This window comes from Polyergus mexicanus, unplaced genomic scaffold (genome assembly GCF_030449975.1).
Source record: "Polyergus mexicanus isolate NDT 795.1 unplaced genomic scaffold, iyPolMexi1.0 SCAF_3, whole genome shotgun sequence".
NCBI classification, from domain to species: domain Eukaryota; kingdom Metazoa; phylum Arthropoda; class Insecta; order Hymenoptera; family Formicidae; genus Polyergus; species Polyergus mexicanus.
Window position 1 is genome coordinate 7,031,788 of NW_027223323.1, and position 19,379 is coordinate 7,051,166.

Consider the following 19,379-nt stretch of genomic DNA (forward strand, 5'->3'; position numbering starts at 1 on the left):
AACATTTTTTTTTTTTTTATACTAATCGATTTGTCTCATTATTCTGTACATAGAAGTATTACGGTAAGATTATCAAAAACTAAATATTTTACGAGATATTTAATTTTTTATATCAAAATATGTCAGATTAAAATATAAAATAACTCAAAATGTACTTAATAAAAAAAAAATACTTTATTATAGTGTTTTGGAAAGCTCTCGATGTCAGCTACAAGAATACTGAATAAAAAATGGGGGTTTCCGTTTAAGATTTTAAAGTTGACCTTCACATGACCTTCAAATGATTTTCCAAGGTCAAATCATTGTCACCATCTTATGGCCCCCTTAAAGCCACACAACTTTCGTTTGAAACATTTTTCGATTTAACGCAGTGTTTCTGAGATATTTGAGTGGGTCCTTTAAAATAGGACACCCTGTATCCTTGTCAAAATGATTAAATTTTTTTTAAATATTTCATTTGAAATTTTAATTTCGTTTAAGTAAAATGCGAGATTTTTCTGCTCAGTGGAAGATAGGGCAAATTCCACCGATTAAAGACGAGTTAAAAGAGATAACTGAGATGTGAGTAACCGAGAGCAAACTCTCTTTCTCTCTCTTTCGTTACGGTCGTATCCCGCGCCCCTATCGTGTCCCGGAGGTGATATCCATTTATTCCCTCCCCCTCTCGATTTAACAATGCTGCCGATTTCGTAAGTGTAGCGTGGCGCGCGATCGCGCGAAGTGTTTCAGCGCGTTTTACGCGCGCGTGCAGCGGGAATTGGGCCGAGCATCCGCTTCTGCTTTTTTTTTTTCGCCCGGAATGAATAAAGTGAGACACGACGGCCAACGTCCGACATCTTCTCTCTTTCTCTCACATTTATTATTTTCTTCTTTTTTTTTTTTCACAGCGCGTCGCGTCCGATATTATTTATTCGCCTTCTCGCGAGTCGTCTACACCGATTCGTGTCTCCCTGCGCGCTTTGCGATTTATATCTCTCGCCTCGCGCTGCTCCCGAATTTTTTTCTCATCCATTCTCCGCGCGACAAACTTTTTTTCCGGTGAAATTTTTCCCGTTTTTGCGCGATGCAAACAAGTCGTTTCCCCCCCCCCCCTCTTAATTTTTACACGTTTATCTCAAAATTGTTTTATTTGACGCGAACGTTCCTCTCTCCTCGAGTATATCTGTTGCCATTAATCGATTAATTATTTCAACAATTGGATCAAATTATTTCGATTTAATTTGATTAAAAAGAAATCGAAAGGATTGAGATATATATTGTATAAATGCTTAGAATTAGAAAACTTGCTACATTTTCGTTAAGGAAAAATTATCAAAAACTGTGACTATACAAACATTCGTCGGCTATTTATATTATATTATAGCATTGTATTATAATGGATGAGTCAATTTTTTGGGGATTTTTTGCACTTTACGCATAAAGAATCAAAGATTTAATATGATAATATTATAGTGAACTGGTTGTAGGAGAATATACAATATTAACTTCTCGATACATGCTGGCGTGTAATACTGTGCAACAGAGTGTTTACGCGCGTGCAATCCGTTATTAGCCGCTCGCGAGTAGTCTCGCTTGTCGCAGCGATGATAATTTCCCGTCGTATCCGCGAGATAACGCGTATCCGTCACACGACCGATCATTAGGACAGACACATCTATGTTGGTAATTGGACGCTAGTTTTACTGTTAGGAGAGCCGGACCGTTGAATTTTCAAGCGACCCGATCGTAAAGCCATCGATTAAGAGCGACCACGGGTTAAAGATACGAGACGAGAGCCAAACTGACATTATTATTTCCCCCTTAACGGCCAATAATATATGTATGAAAAAAATTGTTGCATTTCGCCGACACTCCGTGTCGTGCCGTAATAACGTCACGTGCGACTGTACGTGTCAGGCACACGCCCGATTCTACATACACGGGGCGTTAGAGAAATATATCGTAAATTACTTATAAATTGCCTGTGTAATATGAAATAGATAAGTAATATTAAATACAGAGAGTATATTATATTAGTAATTACAAATATAGATTTTTATCTATAGATTTTTCTATGCTAAATACGCTTTCGGTTTTTATATAATAGATTTAACTATAATATAATATATATTAAGTGAAGTCGTAAATCAATTATTCGATTAATTTAAAAAAACTCTTGTATTTATCCGATTCAGTTTCAAGCTATTTACTAAAAAAAAATTGAGCGAGATAACTGACAAAATATTAAAGTCCTCTCGCGTTGTCTTTTTGCGAGATTCGGCGGATTGAAATTCCGTAGCCTGTACACTTGATTTTTAATACCATCTCTCTCTCTCTCTCTCTTTCTTCGGCTCTCTCGCGTCTAATTGTTTGCGGTAAGTAGGTTAAGCGGTCTTGCCCCTTAATTGCCCGGCCAGTTCCATAATTTTTTCTCTTTTTTTTTTTTTTTTTTTAAATTGAATCGACTCCTTTAATTGCGTACGAGGAGCGGCGACAGAGAAAGCTGTCGTAGGTTTAAAAGGCTATCCTCTTGAAACGACTAGGTAGTAAAACTAACCATAAAACACTCCCGAAATATTTTCGTACGCGTAACTTCGTTTACGAATCGTATCTATCGCTGCTTCACGAAATACGATTTAATATCGTTTTGTATGATGGTCGAAGATTCAAGATTTAGCATTCTCTCAAGAGACTCGAGCTTATCTAAATTTTAAACCCATAATTCACTTGGCTCGCCGATTGCCTGCGCGATATAAGAGCAAAATTATCGAAGAAAATATTTTGAAAAAAAATTCCCACATTCCCGATATAAAATTCCACGAGGATTCCCTGATTTTTTCGAGAAACAAAAGAAATGCCTGAGAGAATTCCAGGGAGTAGACACCCTCGGAATCGGAATATGATAACGTTTTAACGTATACTGTAACTCGACAACTTCCTTTTCCCCCTTCTGTACAAACGCAACGTCTGGTTACGCAACGCGCTCCAATTTCTTCGCAATCTATTCGCTCCGCGGCCGGCGAGTAAATGCTCTATTAATACGTGCTCGTCGTGTCTTCCCTACTGAACCTGTTTGTTTCTCTCGGCGGACACACCGTTACATCATAATTCTCGGACAGCATCGCCTGAGTTGCTCTTTCTTAGCCACTCTGCCGGCCAGCTCGCTCGCTGGAGAGGACTTTATTGCTTCATTTGTCCAATATTATTTCGCGATCGCGGTATCTCTCCGATTCCCTCGCAGCGTTTCCATTTCTTTGCCATCCCCTGCTTCGCCCCCCGTTTCGTACTCGGGGATTTTGCAACCAGTTCGCCGATATAACTCGCTCGCGTTTCGCTTCGACGACATAAATGCCGGGCTCGCGGCCGAGTTTCACAACGAGGATAATGCGCTCTTTTTTATCTTTTCCACCGCGTTCAGGCCCATATTCTTTTTTTTCTAGCAAGATTTTGGATTCGGAAATTTAAAAAAAAAAAAATCCCGGGTCTGAAAATGTTAATTACGACACGACACCGAGGAATTTCGTGAGATTTTTATCAAAACAAACGTTTTCCTCTTTTTTTTTTCCAAGTGGCTTAAATTTCGAGATTAAAAAAAGGGGGAGAGAGAGAGAAAGAAGGATATAAAATTGGATGTGAAATTCGCGGATTGAATCAATCGGAAAGAAAGAGAAAGACACGTGACGTTGTGGGAAATTATATCGGCCAAATGAAGCGATAAAATTCAACCGCGGACGTGTTATTACGGCGTATAAAGGGGCTCGTAAAATTTTACCAATTCCCGTTTTACGTAGCGCGGAAGGAGAATGAAAAGATGAGAGAGGGAGGGTGATGAGACGAGAAGGAACGAGGAGCGTTTTTTTCTCGCTCCGTTCATGCGAAGATTGACTCGCTTTTTTTCCCCCTTTTCTTTTCCACGGCTCGAAATTCGATCGATTGAACCCGAGTGCCCGATCGTCCCTTGTTCCCAGCACGAGAAGATCCTTGGCCTCTTTTATCAAGAAATATCCAGAAGATTCCACGTTACACGCGAGAACGTGACTTATTTTGTCCAAACTTATTTCGAAAAGAACATTTCGCCAAGATTCGCAAAAAAAAAAAAAAACTTTGATAGAAGCGTAAATTTTTTTATTTTTAAAAATTCTCGAATACGTAAAGAATTTTACACGCTGATGCTCGCGTGATATTTTGCTCATTAAATTTTTTAGATAAATAAATTTCGAACGAGTAGAATATTGAAAATTTCATATTTTGGTACTCGATACCAATTCCGGTGTTTTAGCTGGCGCGCATTTTCTAAACAAATCTCGCGTTCGAATGGCGAAGCCATCGAGAGAATCGCCCGACTGTTTGATAAAAAAAAATAAAAAAAAAATAAAAAAATAAAAAATTAGGGGCGAAAATAATCGACCAGAGATCGAGGAAGGAAAGTGGTTGTGTTGCCGGGTGTTGTCGGGCGATCGTGAACGAATTCGCAGAATCGGCGAAATCGTCGTGATCAGCCCGGGCCTCATTAGCCTGTTCGATCGATCCTCCACGCGTGGGGTTCGCGATGGGTCTCGATCGAGCCTCGATCCCCCCCTAATCCTATCACCTCTCTTCTCCTCTTCCCCGATCTTTTTCATCGTTGCGAGATCGTCGAACTTCACGATTCGACTTCCTCCGGGCGACGAATTGCTGAAACGCGATGCTCGCCGATCGCGTTCCCCCGGCTTCCCCGCGAGAGATCGAAACTAGATCGCGTTGCGCAAGAGATCGCGCAGTCGAGAGGGAAAGATCGCTGCGGGGAACAATCGCATTGTGGGCCCCCTGTCGCTCTTGGGACCTACATTTTCCGAATTTTTCAACGGTCTCGTCTAAAAATTCTTACCGATTTCTTTGTGAATTATAATAGAATCAAGATCTTTTTATATTTCAATTATTCACGCGAGATGCGCGCGATCGAGGATTATGAATTAACATTTTATTTTAATAAATTATTATATAGAATCTCCGTGATTTTTTTTATTCTCGAGCTGTGATAAATTCGCGGATTTGACTAACCGAATTTTATCTTTTCCGAGAAACATCTCGGATGTTCGCCCCGTCATTTCGTAGCGCTACTTTCCTCGTCTCGCTTGTCATTAACCGATAAACGCGCACAATGGCGTCGCAGGGGGGCGACCTAGATTTTCCAGAGTTTTCTCGCGACGACGACGCTTCGCCTCGGTTACATCGGTTACCACGGGATCGTTTGCTCGCGCGGCTCCAAGAGCCAGGGGATCTCTCTCGCATGCTCCAAGGCGTGGGAACGCACCGTGATCGTGTATAAATTCGCTCTAGCTAGGTACAGCTCGTGAGATAGAAGCGGGACGAGAGATAGGAGAGAAAAAGAGAGAGAATGAGAGTGAGGACTAGGCGCGCGTCTACGACGCCGGAGTGCTACGAGCAACGCTTGCGCAACTTCTTTTCCGCGCTCGCTTATCCCGCAATGCCGTAGCAACGCACTGTACCAAATTAATACAGTGTATACGTGCAGATCGAGCCTCACGCTTGTGCTAAATGCCAAGAACGCGAGCCGCGCGCAACAATTGATCGCAGCCGCCGCTCCCGGATGTCCGAGCACGCCAATGCCATTCTTTATTTAAGGGTCCAGTCTACTTTACGGACGTAAAATATTCCACATGTATTATATTGTTATAATATATTATGTAAATATATAAGCGCGATCCCAAGTATCCTTATAAATTATACATAATTAATTAACAAAAATTATAAATTACTCACGCATCGCGGCTGTTCCGTTGTTGCCCGATGGCAACTCCCATCTCTCTTTTCCTCATTTCTTCGTCTTTTGTCGCTCCTTTAGTTCCTTCGCACTCACGCAACGCTCACGAAACGAATTTATGATTAATTATGATCGCGCGATATTTTACATAGCACTCGTGACGTTAATTGCACGCGACACGCGCTTTATTTTATATTCCAATGGAATAAAATACGATTCGCGATGCGTAAAATACGAGATCAATAACAATTATACTTGTTAATTAAACGCGTCGCAATAACGCTCGAGTCAATTTATGTCGTATCCGGGATGTCTTATTAATGACAGAGAACATCGAACATTATGACATCAGCACAGCTGTACTCTAATACCGCGCGTTGAATTAATGGCTAATTGAGACGCGATAATCGCGTTTATGAAATTAATTGATCGTGCGATTTGAATAGCCAATAAGCCATAAGAAATGATCGTGTTTGTTAGGTTTTCGATATTTGTCGCGATCATATATATTTCGAGAGATCATACGCGTTTTGCGACGCTTCTTTCTCGCTCGAGTCTCGCCGCGCGAATGATAAGAAGAAATTCATCGCGCATCATAAATATATACGGTACATCGTGTTTTTCTTCTACGTATGATATGCTATCCTTTGTTTATGTTTTGTTGTCGTGAGCGCGATATGTAATAATATATGTATACAAACACAACAGGTAACTAAGAGATGCAAAAAACATTTCTTACAAATAGTTAAAGATTGTCAATTGTCGGTGCGAGGAATATAATTTTTGCAATTATTCCGATATTTCATAATTAGCTCGCGTAATATCGAAGCAAAATTACCGATGTGACATTTTCGAATTTTTCACTCATTTAAAACATCGCGGATTAATACAAAACGGATTGACATCTCCATTATTAATATATTGCCGTATTTTAATATGCGTACGATAAATTCGATGTTTGTATGTATGGATGATCTGCTAAAAGACGTTTTTAATGATTCATTTGATTAAAATAAATCGTCGCGAGTCGACGGAACATACGACGTACGTATAAATAATGCATTTCAATCACCGTATATATTTCTTTCTAATTTTAACTTGTATATTTATTTTAATTTATTCGTTTCAATCAATATTTATTTCAATTTTAACTCGTATTCGTATTTGTATTATAATGAGAGATAGTAAAATTGCCGTAAAATGCGTGTGTATACTATTCATTAGCGACATTAGAGATAGCATTGTGTAAATTGGATGCGCGATTTTTGTCTCGAGCGTTGGATGGTAGCTTCATACAATGAATTGACACGTGTACGATTAATGAAAGTGCCATGTAAAGCGCCACGCGATCTTCGTATTCCGATGATTAGCGCGATTGTAATTAATCGTTAGTGGCAAAGGACAAACAAGCGTATCATATCAAAGAGCGGCAAAGAACAAACGAGCAAAAAGAGATCCATCGGAGAAACATCGGGCGGTGCATTCATGGAATGATCACAATAATTATTTGTTATTTTGTACAATTGATCACTCTATATAAGCGTCTATATAAGCGGTTGTAACTCATTTTGTAGCCTTGCGAATAATATGATTCATGTAGAACATCTATTTTATCATTTGAATCATTTAAAATATTTAATAAAACATGTTTATAATTAATAATTATATATATTAATATATATATATATATATAATATTCGGCACATATTATATAAGATTTATAATTTTTTAGTTATTTAACTTGTATTCGAGCAATAAATTCGGAATTATTTAGAATATTTCATATATAATTAATTCGGAGAACAGTTTGATATATCAAGTTGATATCGTTAATTTATTTTCCATCATATTTATACTGTTATAAAGTTATGTTTTATCGTATTATTGCATCTATAAAAATTTAGTATTTAAATAATTTTTGAGAAATTTTTGAAACTTGAAATCTAATATATTTTAGCAATTAATTCTGTAATATATTTGTTTTATGTTTATAATTCGTCATCAATGTTTTCTAAGAGTAAGAGTGTCAGCATAATGTCAAATCAATCTATCTTTAATATAAATTTTTTCTGCTAATTGATAGAAGGATTCGAAATTTGAGCAAGAAATTGTCAATAAATTAGCGCTTAATTACCAAATATCCGAAATTAATTTTTCCTCACAATTTAACGGAGGGCCAAAAATCCTGAGAAATTCAACATCTTTCTATTTTAAAAGTCATACTTAACCCTTTTTATACTAGGGATCAGAACAAAATAGCTGCATTAAAATCGCATTAAAATCTCATCTCCCTTCCTTTCTTCTAGATAACCGGTGGAATCCGAGAATGCGGTGGCGAATGGAACGGAGTCGAGGGCGCTGCGTTTGACGAGGATATCCAGCGCAGATCGACGTCAGCATCGCGCTTGAGCGAATAATTGAAGTCGATTTGGAGGAAGAAGAAGCGGCGTTAACCGAGTATAACGAGTGGCGTCAATATCGTCCTCATGGACCTGACGGAGGCTTTCGCGCCGGGAGGCGGCGGCGAGGACTTGCCGAAGACGGACTTCTTCGATTTCGTGGTGTCACCGCCGCCACACTGCGCCTCGGCCGAAGGCGTCGTCTCCGACGAAGAGAGCTTCCTACATCGCGGCACCGCCGGCTGCCGCGCCATGGGCGGTTATCTTCAACAGACCCACGAAGATCACGAGAGCTCGCACGGCGGCTCGCCCTTCATCAAGGAAACCAACAACAATACGTTGACGGCGCTACCGCCCGTCTCGACTATCACCGGCTCACTGAGTCATCATCATCATCATCAGCATCATCATCATCATCATCACGCGCATCATCACGTGCGCGCCCAGCACGGCGTTCAGCCGACTGGTGGTGAAAGCACTGCTATGGATCAATCGGAATGTGACTACTGGGGCCAGGAGGACGACGGCAAGGAGCAAACGTGCAACATTCTGCTGGAGGACCTCAACAAGTACTGCTGGTCCTCGAGCGCGCACACCAACGATGGCGTCATTCATTCGGCGACCGGTGTTCCCAACGATCATCATCAGACCGTAGGTTCGGGCCGCGCGGGCTGCACCGTCAACGACCGACAGAATACGGACGGTGCCATTTACACGCTGACGGTGCTGAACAACGAGGCAAATTCCATGGACGCGTTGGATTGTTGCAAGAGCCCGGCGCCCGCGTCCGGCGATTCCTGGTCCCTGCGACCGAATCTTGACCTCGACGCCATTCTGAGCATGGAACCGTCCTCCGGCGAGCAAGATCACGAACAACAGAACAGTGGCGACGTTTCTAGGAGCGTCAACGATAGGTTTCACGGGCCGGACGGCCGCGGCTTCACCGTGCCGTCGTCGCAATACGCCACCGACGACAGCGGCTTCGTCGAGAGCAAAGAGCTGTGCCTGCGCGCGTCTTCGGCCAACTGTTCCGGCGATAACAACAACGACTGGAAGCTATCGGACCAGAATCTCCAGGAGGTCGCAGCTGCGGCTGCCGCCGCAGTCGCCGTAGGAGCCGGGGATTCCGCCGAGAGTCTTCTGAGAAGCGCTCTTCAGGGTAAACTGTATACTGGACCGGCTCAATCGGTCTCCTCGTCGTCATCGTCCTCGCAAGCATCCGCCATATCGATGCCAGTTTCCGCAAGCACGGCTCTCATGGTATCCGATCAACAGCAGCAGCAACAACAACAACAGCAGCAGCAGCAACAGCAGGAGGACTCTATGCAGGCGTGCACCGACGAGGATCTGTTACTCTCGCAGCTGGATCAGACAACCTATCGACCGGGCGACTACGAGAAGCTGAAGAGCATCGCGAACGAAGTAGTAGAGTCGTACTGCAGTCTCGAACCGGTCTGCAACGTGTCGGCGACCACTACGGTGATGTACACGCTGGACCCGGCGAGCGGGAGTCTAGGTACCATCACGTTACCGGCCGATCTTGGCCAGGTGAGCACCGTGACGGTTGTCACGGCCGCTCAGCAAGACGTTTTACAACAACAACAACAACAACAACCCGCTCAACGAACCGATGTGGACCAACAGCAGCAGACGCAGCAGTCGAGTCAGCTGCAATTGACTTCCGCTCGGGTGGGTGTCAGTACCAAGCCGCCCAAGAAATATGTTAGACGCGCCAATCGCAACAACGCCAACGGCGCCAGCAACGGCAGTGCTGGCTCGGATACCGGTAGCAACGCAAGCCAGCAACAGTCTAGCGGTTCCGGCGGCTCGCCCAGTAGCGTACAGCGCAAGGAGCGCTCCTTGCACTACTGTAGCATTTGCAGCAAGGGTTTCAAGGATAAATATAGCGTGAATGTGCACATCCGGACGCACACCGGCGAGAAGCCATTTGCCTGCTCGCTCTGCGGCAAGAGCTTCCGCCAGAAGGCCCACCTGGCCAAACATTATCAGACCCACGTGACCCAGAAACCCGCCGGCATCCAGCAGACTACTTCCGGGAGCGTCACCGGTGGCGGGAACAACGGTAACACTAGCCCGACGGCAGAGACCAACGCGAACCCCTCCACCGCATCCCCCGCTATCGCCAGCAGGACTCAGGTCGCCGTGGACCCCACGGGGGCCGCCTGCAGTCCCCCCAGTTAGTTCGCGAAACGCGAACGCGATACGATTTGCGGGCGCACATCCGTCCGTGTTTTTTTTTCTTTTTTCTTTTTTTGTCTTTCGTTCAGAAAAGAGATGGCGGCCGTGGCTGGTTTCTGCTTTCTCTTCTCTCGTTCCCCATTTTTTACACGAATATAATTTCCATAATGGAAATGCCGAGCCGAGCTTGCGAGAAAGAGCGAACCATGACGGATGATTAGATGAAAGCATCGTGTGTGTATCGGGTGTTCGAAAACTAATTTTTTTTTCTTTTTTTTTTTTTCGAGAATTTGTTCGATTCGATAAAGTTTCGATTTAACTTAAATTTGACTTGAGTTAATTAAGTTTAATTCGTTAAACTAATTAAGTAGATTTGCATGCTTGAATTTATTCACAAATTAATGTAATCAAATTTATCAAATTACTTCAGTCAATTCAATTGTTTAATTTAAATTATTTCTTACATCGACTCGACTAATTTTATTCAATTATTTGAACAATTCGAATTAACTTGATTATAAAGCTGCAATCGAATTAAATTCAAATTATGGCACTGAAAGAACCAATTGCGAATTATGTGAACAATGGGAATCATTTTCCGTAACATCCTGCACACTGACGAGAAGCCGATTGAGTTTCGCATGGCGAAATTGCGCGCGACACACCGTAGAATTATTAATTAAAAAATTAATTATATATAAGAATCCCGATCTTTGTGTTTGTGAGATTATCTATCCTAACGGGGCGGCAGCTCGCTCTGCCGAGTTTTTATATTAATTATTAAATAATTATGAAGAGAGGCGCTAATCGCATTCCCCTTAAATTAACATGACATCCGTGAAATTGTTGTTCCTACGATCACCCTTAATGACAGTAATGACGAAGACAATGACAGGCGACGATGAAGACGACGACAGAACGACGAATGTTTATAGGCTACTTGACGATATTAATTATATTTAATAGCCACGAGATATTAAAGTTAAATAGGTTTTATAAAATAAATCTTTACAATTATACAGGGTGTTCCAGAACCATCGAGTTCCTTTAATCAAAGTTCGATCGGAAAATGATCTTTTCTTATTATGAAAATGTTTAAGATCCATCCTTTATCGCATCATTCCAATTTTGAATACTTTGTATCTTTATATATATATATATATATAGTCAATTTACAAATTAAAATTGAATCGAAGTAAGGGATAATTTGAAATTTCTACTGATATTAGTTCGACATATTCACTCTTAAAAGAGATTGATTTCAAATCGATCTCTCTTTCTCGGAGAATCTACAGAGTAGAAAGAATATCCGGCGGTCATGGAACACGTTCCGTATAGAGAGTAGATATTAGATTTATAGATAGTAACTTAGAGCGAGATAAGTGCAGAGTATCGAGAGGAATACCCTTTAATAAGTAATTAGTAGCATGAGCTGTGATTTAGGTACGTACACAACGAGCAGTTTAGAACGAAGCAAACGGAATGCGTGAATGCTGTTTTTTCATTGGTATTCTTTTTTTTTTTAAACTCTCTCCCTCTCTCTCTTCTCTCGCAAAAGTGCAGCTAAAAAAGGGATCAACCGGAAAGATTAATTTCCAATCATTTCGAATGCTTTATCGAAAGTTACCGCAGGATTAAGAGAATCAGGCCGTAAGAATTGCATTCATTTTTCCTTTTCTTGTCTGACTTTGCTTTGACAGATTAAGATCTTTTGTGAAAGATTCTTTTTTTTTTTTGTATTAATAAAAAAGAAACACTAATGTTAGAATAATATAACAATGTCACATTGTTGCTTGTTATTATGTTTACATTGTTAATAAAACTGATAATTAAATTATTTTAGTATCCATTAAATATTAAGGCAGATAATAAAACTGCCCTCATGTGTGTTAATAATTTATTATACATCATGATATTTACACCGTCGTGATTATACCGATATTGAAGCTCGTGAAACTTCGATGAGAAGCAATAAGCAATTAGCGATCACGTTTAATTAATAAGCGTAACTTTGTCCACGCGATTCTTTCGACACGATCTCACAAAAGCTGCTCTCGATAAAATCACGCAACGCAACTCGCTCCGTATGCGAATGCGATAATAGGGACGAAGAGAGAGACGCGCAAAGTTTCGCGCACCTTATATATGCGTGCTACATTTTCCGGGGCCCGCGATCCCGTAGCAACACCGCGGAGGTCAGAGTTTCCCCCGGAACGGGACCCCTCGGGCTATCGCGAGGCACGCCAGCCTGGTAATTACACGTTGCGTCGATACGTGCGTTACGTGCATGCCCATCACACGCATACACGATGCACGCGCATGCATGACGTCGCGTCTCATCGTGACGCAGGTGGCGATAAATTTACCCCGAGGGATGAATTTATCCGTCGGCGATTCGTTATCGGTATAATTAATTGCGCGGCCTTCACGCAAATGTAAAGCGGCTTTCGAAAGACGCACTTAAACAAAATATGCGATGCGTTCAACTCTTATCAGCTGATTTTAAAACTTTCCCAAACTAACACTTCTCTCTCTCTCTCTCTCTCTCTCTCTCTCTCCTCAGTTATATAAAAATATTATATATCGATTTTTATATAATTAGAAATAGCGTGAAATTCGCGAGGCTTCGATTTTACCTAAATTTCTGCTTTTTTTTTTATGAAATTTGTCCAAATAAGAGTTGAGAACGTTATTGAAGATTATTGAAGTAAACATCTGAATGTGTCTGTTTGCTGGAAAATTCGAAAGATTTAGAAAGTTCCGTACGATTTCGCAGTCGATCGTCTCCCTCGTCCTCCGATCCCCGCCCAATTTACGTAATTAATCAGGTATGTGCAACACAATAGAGACTATTTTATGGCCGCACTAAGGCCGATACTCGATCAACGGCACTTAAGTCCGGCAATTTAAGTCCGAAAACACATCGTCAGGCATTTTCATAACCGGATCGAGAAAAATTAATTAATTGAGAAAAATAATACCGAAGAATATTTTTCATTTTTCTTTAACCGCCATAAATACGCGGTGCCGAGAAAAGAACAGAAATTGAGATTTTATTTTTATTATCCTGTAATTTAACAAAAATGAAAAAAAAAAAAAAATAGAAGACGGAGAAACTGCGAAAGATTAACATATTTATTTCTCTGCTTGCACGTTACTCTAATTAAAACAGAAAGCAGATCATCGTAATTATATCTGAAACGTCTATAATTTTATGGTGTCGATCATATCTTTCCCCTCCTTCGTGCTTCATTATGCTAAATGAAAGCGCAGAAAAAAATCCATAATAGAAATTAACAAGATTGTAAATTTTTTTCTCCGTCCAGAAATTATAAACACTAAATTATACAGTTTTATCTTCATTGTTAATAATTCTACAATTCGCTCTATATTATTTTCCAATTGCTGCACAAGATAAATTAAACAATAGAGAGATAAATTTGTTTTCCTCTATAATCTTCCAACAATAAAATTTAAAAACTTTTCCTTCTTTTCCGGAATGATAGTAATTCTACGATTCGTTTTATACATTATTTTTAATTATTGGACAAAGTAAATTTGATCTCTAAGCAAGGGGGGGTTGATTAAAGAACGGACGAACCAGGCCGCACGGCGTAGGGAAAGGGGGCCGGCCGACTCGCGTGGTTTGTAGGGCACCTCGATATAAGGGCGTTATTACAGCAGCGGTGCCTCATCACATCAGTCTAGGGTACTTAAAGATCGCGATGATGAGAGCGACCTTATAAGGGGTGTTTAAAGTCACCGCCGTCACGGCTTTCACCAATCTCGTCGAATCGGATTGCGATCCGCCCGGCTTCTAATCAGCCTTGCGGCGAATCGACCGCGCGATCGATCCTCGCCCGATCTCGCGATTGCGAAAAGAAAGCGGCGTCTGGATCTTTGGATCGCGGCGAGGATGCGATGACTTTCGATCAGCGCGTCGGCTTTAAGGATTAATGAGATCTTCGAGTTTCCTCGGGTCTGAAAAACTTCATATCAACGAATCTTTCTACCAGCGAATACTTGTTGCGTTTTTTTTCATTTGCAATAAAAAAATTTATATATATATATATATATGCTAAATATTTTTCTTTGTATGTCTTTAATTTTCTTTAACTCTATCTTTTTCGACGAAAAATATTTTTTAGATTGCAAATCCAAAAACTTGAGAAAATACTTGCGAGTAAAAAAATTCATGAACATGAAATTTCTCAGATCAGAGGAAATTAGAAAATCTCATAAAAGAATGTTCAGACTTGAAATTATAATTCCAATATCTTTTTAATTAACAATTGAATATTTGCAGTAATAATTATATAATATATATATATATTTTTTTATTTTCATTTAAAAAAAATATTGGAATTATGATTTTAAATCTGAAATTTTTTTTCGCTGCTGAAATTTGAAGACATGGTAATTTTTGCTATTAGTCTAGACGATTCCTTAAGAGTTGCGCATAAGCTTGTTAACCTTCTGAAGGTAGGATAGAGAGGTGTGGCCCGTCTTTACAACAATGATCTCCATAGATGGAAGATTGCGCGAGAGCAACGCAAAGGTCGCCATGAACGAATCGTGTGTCGTAAACGCAGAGGAAAACGAGTTATCGAATTAGGAAAAATCGTACGTAGTAATCCTCCCACTTTGAAAATCCATTAAAATATTTTAATATTTTTTTTTTTAGAGAAAGATAACAATATCTGAACTCTTTAAACGCGAAAAAAAAATTCCTTTATCACGTAAAATAATCTGATATTTTTCTCTATTTCGCAAAGAAGTTTTCTTTTCGGAAATAACGATCATCTATAATTATTCTTGATTCATCCTAAAATTCTACATAATTTTCTTTATATTAAAATTCGTTAGTAAATTTAAATACAAAATTAATGACCACCTGATATTATTCGGACGCGAGAGAAATCTTTTGCAGTATAAAAGGAAAAATTGCTTCGGTACTTTACTAAAATGTGATTTATTTTAAATGTAAAATTGCAATATCATTTATTTCCTAACGACGTGTCGAGAGATAACCGCTTCGTCGATTACATCACATAAAAAATATTCATCGGAGTCCTCGGATCCTCGAATCTCGAGACATCAAAATTCTCGGATCTTTAACATTCGAGAACCACGGGATCGCCGAGATCTTTCCTTACGTGTTCAAGACGTTCTTAAATGATTAATATTATTTTCTTCTCAACCTATACTTTGCCTAGTATGTACGTACGTAAAGCTAATCCTAGGAGTAAAACATATGGTGGCTGTCTAAGCCTGTTATAAGGATACGAATCCCGAGGTTACCATGGTAACGAGAATGTTAATGTAGGATATCTCTTCTTTCATTTTCTTTTTCTTCTTTTAAACAATGCGATGCAATAATACTCAAAGCGGTCGAGGGCCGCGCGAAGAAAGATATAGATTATTTCTGCGCATTTATAGCTAAATGTGGCTGCTTGATCCTTATCCCGATCGTAAATCAAAATTAAAATCGAACAGCTCCGTTTAGTTCTAGACGCGTGTAAGGAATGCAAACCTTTGTATTCTTGGAGAAAAGTTGACGAGATATATTATGTACTATACGGGGTGATCAGATATATACTAATGAAAAATATTTCACAGATAAATTCTTTGAAAATAAAATCGACTTTTTCAGTTTCAAGTCCTAGTATTTAACTAAATTGTTTTTTCGATGAATTAAAATAAACATTGAATATTAATATTATGATAACATTGTACATATAAGTATATAATTACATATTTAAAATGTTATAAAATATATTATATGTTAAAATGTTTGCCGAGTAAAATCGACCTGAGATTCGAAGAACTTATAATTGAGATATTTTTCCATATTGCGCGGACACCCTGTATATAAAATGCGCGTCGGCCTACCCAGTACAAAAAGCAGATCGTTATAATGATATTTTATTATATCACGGATATTGTGTTATGTGAATAATTACATTTTATGTTGTTAACGAAGTCGTAATATATATATATATAAATATAAATATAAATATAATATACATGTTTCTACATACGTACAGATATACGCAAATATATATGATTTTATATATTATATATATATATATATATATATATGTACATGTATATGTATCAGCAACGTATCTATACGTTAACAACGTTATGTCGATGTCGACATAACGTTGTGTATCGCTCTCTCCTTCCCTTTTTTTTTTTTCCAAATAGATTTGTGTTTTAAGACTTTGTAAGGTTCCCTTCCCCCTTTCAAGTTGTGCGTTTTACGCTCTAATAATAAAATGATTGTTCAAGTTTCTCTTCCAATTTCAGCAATCGCGAAGATCGTCGAACGATCTACGATATATGAGATACAATTTTCTTATCGAAAATAAATTGCTGAGTGCAATTTGCGTGTAATATATGAAATTTTCGACTAACTTATCATCAACGAGATTATTTAATTATATAGATTTATATGTTAGATAAAAAATACGATAAAGTTTAATGAAATCTTCGTTCGAAAATTAGCTCCGAACTTGCCGAAGATTTCACGAATGTAAGATGACGTTCATAATTATCAGATGCTTCGTACAATCGCGTTGAATCATAGACGAATCGAAGGAAGAATGGCTCGTTTTCTCGAATTCATTGAACTTATTGATCATAAATTAATTAATTAATATTGACTCGACTTTCAGATACGATGTTCTTTATAATAGCTTATCACTTAATGTTTGAGAGAAATGGCAAAAATATCAGAACAAGCTTATATTGATGAGAAAGAAAAATATCCTGTATGATCTTTCGGCTTTAGGATACTCTTCGCTGTTGCTCACGAATATATAATGATTGAAATAATTTTGAATGGCGGACTAGCCGGCATAGCAATTTAGAGATTTAGACGAAACGACGAAGAAATGTACCTATTATTTTTGTACTTAGTTTTAATAAAGGTTTATATGCTTTTTTATAAAAGAAGAGAGATGCTCTTGAAATGCCTAATATTTTATCAGTTACATTCGTAATTTTTTGAATTTTCAACTGATCTATTATCAAGACATGAAATTTTATCTATTGAAGAATATCGTTCACTGAATATTTTTAGAGCATCGGTATCCTTTACGCTTTATTACTGAATTTTCATTATAAAAAAGAGATAATCATTTGAGATTTTTTAAAAATAATTACCATATATATATATATATATATAATTAAAACATAAAAACTTTTTAATTGAAAGATCTGTCGTTCGCGATTATTGTATATACAATATTTTCCACACATCTTTTTAATTCAAAATATTCGTAAACAGGTATAACTAAACAATGAATTAAGTAAATTATACATATGCAGATAAGAAATTACTAAAAATAAAATACAAAAATTTGTATCTATTAGAAAAAGAGGTGTCCCTTTTTTTTTTTAGATTTCGTCACTCATACTTTTGGGACACCTTGTATTTTTTCCGGGATATAATTCAATAGATAATAAATAACATTATAATATAATTTTTAAGTTGAAGGTTGTAATTTTATTGCTACGTTCATCGAATAATGAACGATATCATCAATAATAAGATACGATAGCATAAGTAAACGTACTTGCTCAACTGTGCTGGCTAAGTCGACAGGATTTCCTGGATTCCTTTTACACCGCTTCCTTCTTCGAGGATGTTCTTCGCTGGTAACATCTACGCTGGAAACTGATAAAAAGAAGGATTTGATCATGCTCGTGCAAGCTAATTAGGATATGATAGTGAATAGATGTGCTCACCACACCATAGCAACCGGAGGATCAACAGGATTTCCGCGGGATTCCTTGCTCCGGGACTTTTGCGCCGTTTTCTTTTTCGAGGGCAATTTTCGCTGGAAGCAGAAATCGGAGATACGGATTTCGTTTCGCACTCGCGTACTAACGATATAACATCAACCGAAACTACTTTTAAGTTCATGATAACTACTTATATTCACTCTTAGATGCTTTTTTACTGCTACAAATGTACAAAAGAAACCCAACGACTGCGGTTTCGAAGCGGAAGTACGTACATACGTTTAGCGCCAACGGACGAAATGTCTGGTGCCACCTGGTGGATTAAATTCAACTACAAACTCAAACGCAGTCTCGATCGTCGGTAATATCGTATTAGTGATAATTTTTGGACGTATAGAAATTTTACGTAATGCATGAATATCAGATATAAATGATCGAAATAGATTTCATATCTAATATATAAATTTCAATGTTAGAAATAATATTGAATATTATCGAATCATGCAGAACTAAAATTCCAAAATAATTGATTAATTTTCAATTTCTCGATTCTAGATATATTTGAGCAAAAACTGCGTAATCTTTCTCATTCTTCAACGAGCAAAAGAATTCGAGATACATAATAATGTATATTTAATTATTTTTAATTGTTAAAATATAAATATTATATATAATATAAGGAATATATCAAAGAGAGGAAAAAGAGAATTGTGTGTGATATATCTTTCTTAGTTTGCAAGAGATTTGTACGACTCTCTTTTGGCGTTTCGTAAAATAATTTATTTATAAACAAAAAGATTATGCAGAGCAGATATCGACGAATCACGGCAATCGTCCTTAATGATAATTACTCATTATATATATCACATGTATATATATTTATTTTGCAAAAATTTGCGCCTCTTTTAACATTAACAGATACACACCGTGCGTCGTCGATATAGCGTTCTTTTATTAAGTTAAAATACAAAATACCTTTCGAATTTCGTGCTAATTCAATAAGATTATCCGCGCATCTAAAACATATTTATTTAAAATCGAGAATCGCGAGGAACTTATTTATTTTCAATTATTTAATATATTATCTTATTTAAACAAGGAAAGAAGCAAGAAAATTTTGTATCTTCGGATGATTTTTTCATCTTGCACAATTTATAATAATTTTTCTATGTTACAGAAGCATTTAATAAATTATTCATATAGTGTGTAGCAAATTATTTTTTACCGTATTATTAGATTCTATCTGATTTATCTATATAAAAAACATTTTATTTGCTTGAAATTTA

At 38.3% G+C, this 19,379-nt stretch overlaps 2 protein-coding genes across 2 annotated transcripts in view; one reads left to right on the forward strand and one right to left on the reverse strand.

Moving 5' to 3' along the window:
* LOC138931615 (ichor) overlaps positions 1 to 10,614 on the forward strand; it is a 38,447-nt gene extending 27,833 nt beyond the window's left edge. Inside the window, exon 2 of the mRNA XM_070292571.1 lies at positions 8,050 to 10,614. Coding sequence (XP_070148672.1) covers positions 8,230 to 10,344 — 2,115 coding nt within the window. The 5' untranslated portion in view covers positions 8,050 to 8,229 and the 3' untranslated portion in view covers positions 10,345 to 10,614. The remainder of the gene's footprint in view (positions 1 to 8,049) is intronic.
* The window catches only part of LOC138931617 (uncharacterized), an 80,775-nt gene extending 62,498 nt beyond the window's left edge, over positions 1 to 18,277 (reverse strand). The window contains exons 1-2 of the mRNA XM_070292574.1: positions 18,097 to 18,277; positions 17,925 to 18,025 (exon numbers count right to left, since the gene is read on the reverse strand). Coding sequence (XP_070148675.1) covers positions 17,925 to 18,025; positions 18,097 to 18,274 — 279 coding nt within the window. The 5' untranslated portion in view covers positions 18,275 to 18,277. The remainder of the gene's footprint in view (positions 1 to 17,924; positions 18,026 to 18,096) is intronic.
* Between the last annotated feature and the right edge of the window lie 1,102 nt (positions 18,278 to 19,379).